The following is a 14,517-nucleotide window of genomic DNA, read 5'->3' on the forward strand; positions in this document are numbered from 1 at the left end:
TATTTGCTTTAACTTCCCAAAATCATCAATAAATCAAACAAAAACCTTTACACAATAACTTCATAAGGCCTACTATGTCTAAGGAGTAACTAACAATTTTGTTGCATGCTGTACCACACAAAGCTGGACAAAGTTTGAGTTTGGACAAAGGAAGAGACACAACGGCAAAATCATGTGTCCTTCAGAGTTAATTCTTTTTCCACCAAAATCCATATTCCTAAATAACCAGTTGGGCAACCAAATGATAAACATTAATTTTACAGCAACAAATTCTCTTTTGTTTGCCTGTGTACAGCTCTATGAGCTTTTAGGAAACAGTACACATAGAAATGAGGTTAGTATTTCGCCCACGGACCTAAACTCATTGAAAGAAACAGCAAAGCCCCCCCCGGTGCTCTGTAGCATCAGCATTGGACCTATAAATATATAATTAAGATATACTTACAAAATTATTATGGTAGATCATCCAAAAACATCTCAATTAAAAATTTATGGGACCACATTCCATCCAGCACTTTGATGCCATTTGATAGAAAGATGATGACAGGCACAAGAACCACTTCCAAAGTTGCAGCATTAAGTAATTAAGCCCTAGGCATACTTAGCTATTTATGGATACCAGCCATATTTTGTCTTACTTCCATACTTTAATCTCTGCATACAACAAAAATACCCAAGAATATGCTGGATGAAAGAATTAGACTGAACGCATGAGTCAAGTCCAGTCCTTGAACCAATATTTAAACAATTTAGGTGGTTTGCGTGGTTGTGAACATTGTTAGGATTTTTCCATCTCCGTACAGATATGTATTTGAAGACTCTTTCCATAAGGTAGTATTTGGGTTATGCATAGTAGCTACATGTATGAATGTCCCCTTTTGGAAGCAAAATTATTTACTGAAATATTCCAGACAATAAAAGGAATAGTGCACGGTTTGAGGACTTCAGTGAGGCTGCATCTGGAGTACTGTGTCCAGTTCTGGGCTCCTCCATACAAGGGAGACACAGAGCTCCTGGACAGGGTCCAGTGAAAGACTACAAAGATGATTAAGGGACTGGAGCATCTCTCTAATGAGCACAGGCTGAGAGAGTTAGATCTGTTCAGCCTCAAGAAGAGACAAATGAGAGGGGACCTCATCAACATCTCTAAGTATCTGCAGGGAGGGTGTCAAGAGCATGGACCTATTGCTCTGCTTGGTGGTGCCAGGCAATAGGACAAGAGGCAGTGGGCAGAAACTTATGACAAGAAGTTCTATCTGAATATGAGGAAGAATTTCTTTCCTGTGTGGGTGACCACGCACTGAAATAGATTGCCCAGAGAGCTGGTGGAGTTTCCCTCATCAGAGATATTCCAGAACCATCACAACACAATCCTGTGCAATGTGCTCTGGGATCATCCTGCTTTAACAGGGAGGCTGGACCAAATGACCCACTGTAGGCCTTTTCAGCCTTACCCATTCTTTTGACTCTGTGGTTACACATAACTGGTTTAGTTTCTGCTTGAATGCAGAATCTCCTGGCTTTCTTCTCCTGATGTGGTCGCCGACCCCCAAAAGAAGGGTGGGGGGTGCAGGATGGCAGCCATGGTTGCACCACACAGCACAGCAGAATGCACACATCCCTGAGCACAGGGAACCTGGAGCTAGTCCACCCCAGTACCACTGTAAGTCCCAGTCAGCTAACCAGGTACCTGCATTCAGGGAGCTGCTCCCAAGAGAACCCCACCTGCAGTCATCAAAGCTATTTTTCCACAGAACTGCTCAGCTGCTATGGCTCCATGGAAAGCATGGGGAAAGCCAACTCCTCCACCTGCACACCCACAGCACAGACATTCTCTTGGCCCTAAGCAAGACCTAGAAATGGCTGAAATGCACCACCACATGCTGAAGTCCTTTACTTCCCCATATACCTGTGTGCTGCTGCCAGAGGACGTCCATGTCTTGTACAAATGATTCAAATAATGTGTCAGTATGAGTGATACCAACACAGAGCCCAGGATTATCTTCTTTCCTTCTACATACACGTGCAGTTGGGAACAGCAGTAGCGATATATTCCAAACCTTTCCTCTATTGCTTTTTTCCCCCATTATTTAAACCTTTATTCGTGTAATTTATGAGCACTTTGTTTATAGTTGTCACCCGAAACGTTTGTCCTATTGTTTTTCACTGGAGGCTTATGCTGAGTACTTTCTTTTGTCCCAGTTACATATGTTGTATAAAAGACACTTTATGCCTTTTTGCTAAAACATTATCTACTCTAGGTCAAAAGCAAAAACAAATACGCAAAAAACCCTATCAAAATTCATAGACTCCTTTCACCTATTCCTCAACCTATCTCAACTGGATCCCACACCAAATCAGCAGATGTTTGCCACTTGCATGCACTCCTAAATTCCACAATTTTTTTCAAAGCTGTTTTTCAGGCTCACTTTCATTACTGTTGTAGCAGAGCAAACATTCGGAGTGTGAGCTATTGAACTACCAGCAAAGATTACTATTGCAGAATCTGCAATTTCTTAATGAAAATGAAGTTGCTTCCGAAAATAAACAAACATAATTAGTAAGCCAGTGCTGTGTGAAATTTGCACCATTCTCTTGTTAACCTATATGTCAAAATGTATACTTGTGTGCATGCAAATTTACATTCGCAGTTCAGTAACCTCACAGATTAGATCTAACCACTTTCGGAAACAAAATGCTACAAGAAGTAAAAGCAAATCCAGTGTCTGGCTGCAATTTGTTATTTTAATAGAGCCTTTTTCTTTAGCGTTTCTAAGTGCTTAGGGCTTGATCTTCATAAATCACATCCTGTATAAAAGGAGCTATATTATTTCTACAGCAAAATTTCTAATTTCTTCCCTGATCCCAATTAAGTCAAATTAGTTCTCTCTTGCATTGAGCTCCCTCATTACAGGGCTGGGCCCAAGCATACAAACTTACAAGCACATTATAGAACAACACTATTTCTAGCTACTTGTGAGCACAAAATTTTGTCTCTTAAGGCAACCTGAGATCCTTTCAAGAAGCAGGTTACTGACCTGACCAACTGGGCACCCTCACAGCAATCCCCCTTCACCTCCTTAACTTTGAGTGACACAGTACAAAGCACAAGATGTTTATTTTTCATATTAATACATCCTGCGTTGACCTATCCTTTGTACCTTCTGCTGATTAGAAACTGAAGGGACTCATATCCTTGAATAGCAATGGATCCACTGAATCCTACTTCTCTCCTGCATGCAGCCTATTTCTCCCATCTCTAAACTGCAAAACATGTCAGCCCTACAACATCAGGTTCACTTTTCCTACCACACGAAAGGTTCCCACTTCTACAGCAAGCACATCCAAAACTGGCTTAAGTCCACAGTATTACTCCTAACAAAAACTCAGATTAGGGTTCAAACTGCTCATTTACCCTGCTCCACAGACCGGTGACTGAGATATCCTCCCTCTTTTCCAGTTCTAGCTGGAAAGGTGGAAAGGGTTCAGGGAAGAAATAACATCTCAATAGCATGAGGAATAACTAAACAAACTATTGGTTTTCAATCCAGAAAAGGCAAGAACTAAGCAAGCAAATGTGTTCTGTAAAGTCATGATGGCATACAGAAAGCCTACAGGGATGATTTGATCATTCTCTCCTCAAATACAAAAAAACCTAGCAGGAATCAAGTTAAAAACAACAAAAGGAGAGAGTTCACCAGATAGTGAATAGTTGAACCACAGAGCTCGTTGCCAAAGTTACCACAGGTACTAAAAATCTACGTGTCTTCAAACATAAAGAGCTGTTTCTGGACAGAAATCCTTTCAGGTTAATTACATACATAGAAACTACATTTGGTTTCCAAGTTTCTGAATGGTCACAAGCTTGGAAAAACTTTGAAAATAATCAGAGATGGTCATCCTGTTCCTACATCTCCCCTAAGTAGCTATTTATGACTTGGATACAAGGCATCAACCATGGGCCTGACCAGCACAGTAAATCTTACAGATTTCAAACCTGGAAACAGACTCTTCAAACACAGAAGAAAGGCCTCAGTAGACTATCACAATTCCTGCAGAAAACATTGTGCATTTGCTCCCATTCTAGCAACAAAACTCTTCAAATTCTCCTTGTAGTAACTTCTCTGGAGTGCTAGCTTATTTTTATGTAATACACAGCCACCTGGTTTTGAGCTACAAAGCTGGTTAGATATTTCTGCTAAGATTGTTTTTTCCCTTGTGCCACGAATCCCTGATGTGATGACTGTGAAAATGCACTGCAGGAGAACACTGCAGTATTCTAAAATATTAAATACTGATCCCTGGAATCTACAAATTTGTTTTTTCCCCCTTTAGTCCTGTTCTGTGATATATGTACTATCTTTTCTGCCCATCTGCTTGATTATGCATACTGTAGAAAGGACTTCACATCAGTGCTTCAGCTACTTTATCAAAAAGTATTGCTGAAAGAAACCCTTAAAAATGGACACCATTACTTTTTATTAATTCTGTTGTAACATTTTGCAGAGCAAATCCACAAATTTTGGAATGGTTTTAGAGCAGCAGTCAGTGAGCCCAATAACACCTCACCAATCAAAGGAAAGTAATCCATCAGTAAGTAATCTTTCTCTCCTGATTCAAACACACCTGTGTGACTTTGTAATGGTTAAGAGAGCCACAAAGTTTCATCAGGTTCCTCTTCTGCTTCTGTAAGTTTCAGGTTTTCCACTCGGGCAATTTCCAAATACATCTGCATATGAATGGTTTTGCTTGGTGAAAGTCAGGAACAGAAACATAGTCCAGGCCATCTACTGATGAACAATACAGATCATAGTATTTTGAGTCTCAAGCTGAGTAGCAGGACAATGTCTGGCTATAGTAATCCATCATACCTGATTGCACATTTATAGTTCTAGCTTTTACCCTGGGAATTGATTCATCTTCCCTAAGGGACACACAGCCAAAATCAGAGTAATTTCATATGTCTCCTGTAAGCCCATCAAAATTTACTCAAGCAGTTTTTAAGTCATATTCACTCCCAGCTCTTCGTGCTGCAGCTCCTTTATTCACTAACTACAAGTGTAGCTGGAAGTAACTCTTTTGCAAGAAACTCAATTATGTCACCCCTGGTACTCACTCTGGGATCTGTCACACATACATGGCATGCTACTGGGATACAGCGGAGATTTGAATGTTAAACTTCAATATGCTCAGTGACTGCCACAGCTCTTGAGCTGTAACACCAGGTTTCAGTTGGCCAATACCTAAGTATTTTTATATGTCAGAATAGCTTCAGCAGGGGAACTGGTCACAGACCTACAATGGTGGTTAGTTCTCTATCTATCATTTCGCAACTATAAATGAGAAACACACGAGTAGTTCTGATTTGTCAGACATACAGTTGGAATGTTCAAAATCTCACCCACTTTCATACTTTTCTTCTCAGCTCCATTTGCTCATCCATGGAGGAAGACAGTAATCCAGTTCACAAGCTGTACTTATGGCCTAGCACTACCAGTTAGCCCCTCCGGGAAATCTAATCTTATGTTTGTGAAGATGAGAGACTGCAACAGTCAGTTCTGTCTAGTGACCTAACCACGAATGCTGTATCTTCCCAAAGTTACCAAATGCAATTCAGTCTTTATCCACAATGCTCCTGTTTCTTCCATTCTGGTTATCTCCTCAACAAACATAACAGAGAATTATCCTGAATTATGTGCCAGTTGTTCAGCATGGGAAAAGGACTAGAATGAAGCAAACAAGACCAGATAACACAGATCCTGAGGAAAGACAGGTAAGTAAACTCACAGGAATTACCACCACCCAGAGGCAGCTCTGAATGTTGGTTTTATCCCATCACATAATTTTAAAATATTTTGTTTCTGATACATACACAGCTTTAGAAGTGAACAAGTCAGCTTTAGAAATGAACCATTGGCCTCAGTCACCATGCAGCCCAGATAAAACACTCGGATCCATAAAAAGCCTGAAATGCATTTAAAAGATCTCATCACACACAATTCCTTCAAATTCAGAAGCAACTGTTGTGGTTTTCCACATAAAGGATAACAAGTACAAGACTAATTTCTTGATTTCTACTGTCCCGTGCTGTTAAAATACAGGAACTAATATTAACAAGAAAGATGAAAAAGTGACAGTTTTACAGCTCTAAAGAACTTAATGTTTAAATGTAACTTCCAGTGAGAAATAATTTGAAAAAAACTTGCTGCAATTAATTAGGCCCTAATGACCAAATTCTTGGGTGGAAAGATTTGGTGATAAACTGCACACAAAGACACTCTCTTTTCTGAACACAGTTACTGTGCCCCACTGAATTTTATCTATACAAACACATCCTATTCATATAGCATCTCAAAGAGGCAACCTGAGCTGTGCTGAAACAACTTAGCAGGACTCAGGTATCATTTCTGCCATTAGCAAGAGAGGCAGGTTCCTGCTTATCAACTTGCAGCTTCACAGAGATAGCTGCTCTCTGGCTCCCAAGTCCACAAATTACAAGGTAACACTGAAATGTAAACCAAGATGTACTTTTTGTACAATTTTCCTGACAAAACCTTATGTTATGTGCTGTTAAATGTGTTGTAAATTATATACTATATAAATTAGTTGAAACACCTCATGTCAAGTCCTCTCTACAGCTTATGGTTTGATAGGTAAGCAGAAAAGACAGCCTTTTTTATTTTTGTACTATGTGAAAATAGAAAGACCAGGCATGCTTGAAAAAGCAGCTCAAAAGTGGTTTTAGAAAATCAAAGAGAACAGCATGAGTAATGAGGATGATAATAATTAGCACCCAGACGTGCACAGCAAAATTGTGTTCCTCAAACAGTAACTGCATTATACCACGCTACAAGCAAAAAAGTGGATTGTACAAATATTTTGTTCTGTTTCAGTAACATATTTCTCAGTTACTTTTTCCTTTATGTTTTTCCTCTTTCTTACTGTCCTAAAACATCATAAAGGAAATGGAATCTCTCAACAAACCTCTACAAAGACAGCCTTTCGGCTCTTTCAATATTCCACTCTCATGATAAAGCAAAAGCAATTCCTTTCTCCTTTTCCCTATCTACCAGACTCCAAGAAGATGAAGGGACTTGCATACTTTCTTTTCAGCCCTCGTCCCCTGCAGTCATCCTTCTCCCTCCAGCCGGCCAGCACCAGGGCCTCTGCAGTGCTCTCCCATTTAATTCTTGCCCTCAGTGGGGCTGCACAGACGTAACCAATTGCAATTTACCAAACACTTCTAGTCTGCCCAAGGCACCAGACTCCAGCTTGTTCTACATCTAGTGTGTCAACCCTGTGGGGACAAAAACATCAGACATTTCCTTTGCAGCTCAGGACTGATGGGGACAAAGAGCAGATCTATCAAAGCTGATACACAGTGTCTTTTTGAGACCAGAATGGAACAAAAGATTATGAAATCACCTATAATAATTCTTCTCTTTCTGGTTTGAATTCCTAGGAGGTGTTTTCCTGTCTTCCTAAAGCCATTGTCCTCCCTGTAATGGCTCAGCTGTTAATGTCACTGTCTTTTGAAATAGGTCACCCTAATGGCAAGCTTGCTTTAGGCATATTGATTCAAGCTCATTAATATGCATGCTCTCTCTCCATTCATTTGTTTCTCTATTTACTTTGAAGTTGCTTAGTTGGAACCTGCACTGCTTTTCTGTGTTAAGACTCTTGGCTGGCATTTCTCAGCTTGCTGCATCTCTGTTTTTTATCCAGAACGGAAATGGGACCGAATGTTGCAAAAGCTACTAAATGGCACCTCAAGTGACATTTGGTGCCCAGCTGAATGAATTTCTTGGCCTCCTCACCCTCACCACTGATAGATATTTTTTCTACTTGCTCTCAAGTTGGCTGTTTACATTGCACATTTTAGGGCAAGTAATATCTCTGTATTTGTTAAGCATCTGCCCCAGGAGAGTACAGCTCCTCACTGTGCTTCTACAAAAAATAACACCACCTGGGTTACCTTAAGTCTCTTTCTAGATGTTTCTTCCACCTGAAAGAGCTATTTCCAGGCATGAGAGGAGAAATCAACTTTGACTCAGATATAAAATTCTCAGTGTGATAAGGGAAAGTGATTCAGCTGTCTTCTTTTATTTTTGGTTTTGTGATTCAGGAGCAGCTCATTGTTCAGATGACACAGTCAGTCATAACTCGAAACTTCTGTGAGGGGGAGGAGTAAAAGCATTTATATAATATTAAGAGGCCACTTTATATTAAGATCTCTACACAAACAGATCAGTATCAACTTTGTCCTCAGCAACAGGCCTATGTCATCCAAGGTTATTTTGGGGTAAAATATTTGGACATGCCATTTTCCTCGAAGTACCTACAGGAATGGTCAGTTAGGTAGTTTCTCTTGAGACTGCATGTCATGTCAACACAGGTCTGCTTACTACTAAGTCCTTTCCTAGCAAATGTGGAAATAGCCACACAACCTTCATGATTCCCTCCTACAAACACCACTTTCTTCTCCATAGCCATCTATTATAAACACTCTGAAGTATGTGAGAGGAGATGGCCATGAGCAAGACACTGAGCGTATCTAACTAAGGAGTGAAGCCAGTTTGAATAACTAAATTTAGTGGCCTTTTCTAGAAGGCTGCAAGATTCAAATCAAATAGGTACAAACACCTTTTTTGGCAGATGGGACTCATAGTCTCCACTAAGCCAGTGCACCAAAACTTCTGCAGTTTAAATGAAACTGCTTTGACTCCACTCCAGCTTCAGCACAGTTGTTCCCAACCCTTTAAATCCCACTGCATTTCTTGTGGAGAAAAGCAGTAGTAAGCTGGATAACGTTTAAAGTAAACAATTCTTCTGCTTGATCTCACAGAATTTTTCAGGAGATAAAATATTTACATATGGAGTGGATTTTTAATTTAATATAGTTCATTAAATTATTTACAGCATTAGTTTTAACAGGATCCACAAAAGGAAGCATATAGTAAATTAACACAACCAAACAGAGCGAGCAGTATAGAGCAGGAGTCACTAACCTATGTCATAATGCAAAGGGCTGTGTATGAGTTACTGGAATATGGCAAGACACCAGGGCTGACAGGTGGTCACGAGCTGAGAGTCCTGACAGTTTGACAGGGTCCCTCACACAAGGGCCGAGAAGGCTCCAGTTACAATAGCATCTAACAGCTTTAACACACAACCTCTTCCAGTTCACACTGTTTACTGGCTTGTGCCTCACTTGATGTAATGCAGAATCCATCTCCCAGCTGCTGGCTGAAGTACTTGATCTTGGTCTAGATCTACTGCTGCACAGCCTTGGCTTATTAACTACATATTCTCCAACAGGAGCAGTAGCAAGGATGCAATGTCATCTGAAAATCCATCACACACTGCAATACAATGAAGGGCTGCAAAACACAACAGCAAGTACAGAAATACCAGTGCTATGAGCCAAAGTGGCCACCTGTGGAGGAACGAACAGTGTAGAGATGAAAGCACACACCAAAATGTTTCAGGTTAATTTTTTTTTCCAGGTTAGCTTCCCTACTTATTTTCAGCACCTTAAAGTATACAAAATCCATCTCGGCTAGCCCTGAAAATTGCTGGTTATTGCACTTAAAAAGTAAAACTCACTACCTAGTGTGACCAGCTTTTGTCTTATTAGAAACAATGGAAAAACACCTAAAGCTCTGTGATTGTCATGTCATAGTCACCTGGAACCTGAAAATGTAGTCAGCTCTAATAAGACAATGCCCATCACTTCATCAACCAAAGAGGAGGACAGATGAGAGAGCATGCCACAAAAAGATTTTGACTCACTGTGGCTAATTTCTGAACATCTTCATCGGATGCTCCCAGTGAAGCAAGTCCTATCTCTTGTGAAAACTGTGCAAACTTGGGATCAGCAAGTAGAGGCACATGTCCCAAGAGTTCATGGCACGTATCCCTAAAGAAATGGAAATGAAAAGAATGTCATTACAGAAATTAATACCATAATAATTCCATAATTAATTTAACATAAGCCATTTTACATGGGTCTGACCCCTACTTTAAAAGTCTTAAAATGAAACACGGTTTTTAGTGTAGTAGTTCTTCCCTGTGAATGGTTTCTGCGTGTATGTAGAAACACACACATTTGCTTCTGTTAAATAAGTTATATGTGATTTAACCCTACCTGTTCTGTGATTTTCCCATCATTTCCTCATTGAGTGGGAGAGCCTGAGCACTACTGACTTGCAGACTTAGTGACATGAAGACTGAACTGCCCAAAGGCAAGAAAGCCAGCTGTTTCACAAGTATAATTTTCAGCATTTCTTTCCATACGAATCAAGTTCAAAATCCAACATATTCCCTCTTCCTCTTCTCCATTCCCCTTTCCATACCTGGGTAGATCTCCACACCAACATTTTGCCACTTGGCCCTAGAAATTTGGAGCAATATTCACAGAGGTTTCTGTGTGCTTAGTTTCTCATTTAGTCATGAGATCCTACTGCAATTACTGTGTACTTTTGTTATGCAGTCCACTTCTCAGCAAACGGATTTAAGAAAAAGCAGGAAACCCAAATCATTTCAGAAAGAACAGCTGTTCACATCTGTATGTGCATTATTAGTCATGACAAAGTGCAGACATAAGTGCACAAAAAACTCCTAACAAAAGTGCACATGCATCATCTACAAAAGCTCTCAAACAATTCTGAAAGTTTTGGTGTTTTGTTCACAAGAAATAATGGACTTGATAGTAAAGTTCACTTTAAAAATCCAATCTGACATTTCCTTTGCTTTTGTCTCTTCAAAGACATTTCTCTTTTTTTTTTATCCTAAGCTGTAAACAAGCATTTTAAAGGCAAAGAGAAAACATCAAGTTTTCTGCCTTCTACCCAAAATCATCCAATTTGTGTTTTATAAACTATTTTTGTTTGAAAAGTCACAGAACCTGACACTTCAGTTAAATAATGAACAGAAAAACAACCTCTATGTAATTTTAAATCATCTTACTCAGTATCTTCACCAAAAAGTCTGCACCAACCATGCGTAAGTAGAGAGCAGTAGACATAGTTTCTAAATATGCAAATGAAGATTAAAATTTTTGGTATTCCTTGTCTGCCTCGCCCAAAGCTTATCAAATATAGTTCCAGTGCTGGAGGGTCACATACAAGCTTCCTTATCAGTCCAAATGGCCTCACTGACAGATGTGTAGCATCATTTGCTCATGTTATAGTCACACTTTTTGGTGAGACAAGCATCTGCCTGAAGTTGTGTGTGACAAGTTTGAGCCAACATCATTTATGAGTAATTCATTCAACGAGATCCATAGCTTAGACAGGAGTCCCTTTCTCACTGGACCTCAGACTTGAAAAATTGGTTAGCTCCGCTGGTATCCATTTCTTTGTTCCCAAGGTGGTTTGCATCACCTGAGCAGATAATCATTAAAGGTTAATGACCCTTTTTTAATTAATTTAGTTCCAGTCACAACAATTTCTTCTATCATCTTCTGCAAGACTTAGTTTACTAACAATACAAAGGACCGCTGGAAAATGTAGTTTGAAGTCTGACAGATACGCCCCAAGAATTCTCAGTACCAAGTAAACCTCAGTTCACTGGAGGAACATGACTTCTTCAACCATCATCTTTCAACACAGAAATGGGTCAAAAAGCCCATTCTCTGGAAGCCCAGAGCTCCAACTCCAATTCTTGCCATCACTGAAGAATCAACAGTAATTGCTGAGCACCCGTGCTACACTGCATCAGTCCAGATATATTTAGCTTTGTATCAGTAGTTCAAACAACAAAAGCAAAGACGATCCAGTGGGACTGGCTTCAAGTTCCTGGCTTCAGGTAAGCATGCCTGTCTGCAGGCAGGCTTCTGCAGCAGCAGTACTGCTACTGATACCTGAGCGAGTGCCTACATCTCTGTTTTCCAGTGCTGAAGCCGTAACTCCCAGAAACAAATAAGCAAAGATGTGTTATTCCCAGTTCTGCCCTGGGACACATGGTCTTTGTTGCATCCACCTTTGCGGACAAAATGAGAACAGACAAAGCCTAATCCTATTAATTTGTCTCTCTTGGCAAGAGGAAGAGAATGAGGAGGCAGAAGATATTTCTCTCGTGCTTTTAGCTCATATATTCTTCCATTAAAACTAGGCAAAGTGGTATTTTGCTTGTGCAGTTATAAAGAGGAGAGCTTGAAGCAAAAAGAGTATGAACAAAAAAACCAAACCCAGAAAGTCTTTCAGACAGAAACACGAACCAGCATTTCGGATTGTCATTAGAGACTCTTAGACTTCCTGCCAGTCTGGTCCTTTATAGATAGTCTAAACAATATAATTCTTTGCCTAACTACCAAAGCTTGATTCTTTTGTTTTGTTTTATTCAGAAAATAATTAAGTTCCTTTAATTTATTCACACACATTGCTCTGAGAAAATAAGACTTTTGTAATGCACTTTTTACAGCAAAAGATTTTTCTTGGAGTAAATTAGCTGAGCAGAGAAAATCTACATAGCCTTGTGAATGTAGTAGAAACATAATGAAAACCAGGAAGGAATGTTTTAAAATGCATACAGTAGTGATACAGATCAAACCAAATGAACTCTCCAATTTGTATCTATAGCCTGGGTGTTAAATCTGATGGAAAGCCCGCTGAAGTCAAAGGGAGTCTTTTCACCAGGTTTATATCATTGAAATGCAATATTCACCAGCCAAGGACCTGCAGCAAACCTCATTATGACCCCATATATCAACCAGCAGATCTCAGGGCATTGCAGCTACTGCAGAAGATGAAGAGCTGTCCCCACTCAAATCAATTTAGTTTTGCCATTGATTTAAAAAAACAGCCAGGATTTCACTCTACATTTCTGGTAACACTTACTATTTGCTCTATGCTATCAAAAAAACCTAAACATTTTAAAAGGGATTTTCAAATTTTCCCTGTGGAGCTCCTGATAGTTAGTCTACTTTACTTAACTAACGTGAACAAGTAAGTCTAGAAGAAGAGAGTATAACGTCATTAGAAAATGACAGCTTAATTCCTCTGTTAGTCATATTTAACACTGTTAAGACCATAACCTGGATTTTTAAGTTCAGCCCAAATAAGGAATAAAAATCTTCATTCTAACAGAACTATTGTTCAGACTTTCCAGACATCTAGACCAGAAAGGTTACAAAAAAAAGTAGCTGCCATTACTACTGGGGATCAGCTATGATCCACTGCATAATTCTGAATGTAAGTAGCATCCTGAAAACTACAGGGCTCTCAAATGCACAAATCAATGAACCAGAGAACATCAGCAAAAGCACAGACACACTTAATTGTTTCTTGGAAAATATTTCTTCCTTTCCTTCTGTTGGAGTTATGCACCTAAATCTCCTATCAGTAGATGAAAACATTCTTCTAGTTTGTACTAAGTTAATAAATGTCATCATCCTTTTACTGAACATTGGTACATGCTGCAGTCTGAAACTGGCTTCCCACAGGAGAAGAAATCATTGGTGCAAAACCTGGTACTTCCTAAGTATCATTTATTCTTTCGAAATATCTACAGATATTTTTAGATGGACTGGAAGAGGTTCAGCATCACATATCCAAGCCCTTCTTTCAGGATTTTATGTTGTAGCAATTTGTCTACAAATTTAAGAGATTAAAGTTTAATTACAAAGGTTATAGAAGTGAATGAATTCCTTCAGGGATCACCATCTCCTCCCCAAAAGAAACACGTATACAAAACTAGCCTCAGAGCATTTCAGCAAATACTTTGCCCAGTTCAGATGCTGACGAAAAAGGTAGATAAGTGTCTAACAGCACCACCTGGTGACTCCTGCCAGAATAATACTAGCACATTTTTAGATACAGCTTAATATGCAGTTCCATTAAACCTTTTATATACAAAAATATTACTCCGTGGTTTTGCTGACAATTCATGAAATCCAAGTCAGGCATGAGTCCAAATATTTACAGAATTGGAGTTGAATATATATGTATAAATCCTTTGTGTAAATTTGGGCAAAAATCAAATACACTCAAGTAGTCCGAGCTGTTTAAACCACAGCTACAATTTCATGCTAACTGCCTGATGACTGATTCACTGCAAAAATGTCAGTCCTGTGGTTACAAGATCAGCAGATGCCTTTGGTAAAACTACCTCCACATTATCTAACTGACATGTATTGTTCTGCTACTAGTGCACAGAACACACAAGACAAGAACTATAGTCACTTTGATCTTCTTCCCCACTTTTCATCAAAAGATCTTATGCCAAAATATTTCATACAAACTCACAATATTCTGTTTTGGAAAAGCTGCAATGCTGTCCCATGAAAGTTGTAATTAAAACGTTTCTTATTTCTATCATGTTCCCTGTAACAGGTTTCATATCTAATATTCTCTCTTGGTGAGAGACCAGTGCCTCATGACTTGCTTGCATTGTGTTATAGGAGAGAAACAAAGTTCAGCTGTGAAGCCTGGCCCAAAAAGAGAAAAATGGGAACACGGAAGTCCAAATTATAATTCTAAAACCAATGTTTTTTCAGGAGATTCAGGGCTTTTTTTC

At 39.3% G+C, this 14,517-nt stretch overlaps 1 protein-coding gene across 1 annotated transcript in view; it reads right to left on the reverse strand.

The window, feature by feature from the left end:
- Positions 1–14,517, reverse strand: part of TPH2 (tryptophan hydroxylase 2) — a 52,540-nt gene that overhangs the window by 20,260 nt on the left and 17,763 nt on the right. The window contains exon 8 of the mRNA XM_017832804.1: positions 9,793–9,919. Coding sequence (XP_017688293.1) covers positions 9,793–9,919 — 127 coding nt within the window. The remainder of the gene's footprint in view (positions 1–9,792; positions 9,920–14,517) is intronic.

The sequence above is a fragment of the Lepidothrix coronata genome, unplaced genomic scaffold, assembly GCF_001604755.1.
Source record: "Lepidothrix coronata isolate B3197 unplaced genomic scaffold, Lepidothrix_coronata-1.0 Scaffold206, whole genome shotgun sequence".
Classification (NCBI taxonomy): Eukaryota; Metazoa; Chordata; class Aves; order Passeriformes; family Pipridae; genus Lepidothrix; species Lepidothrix coronata.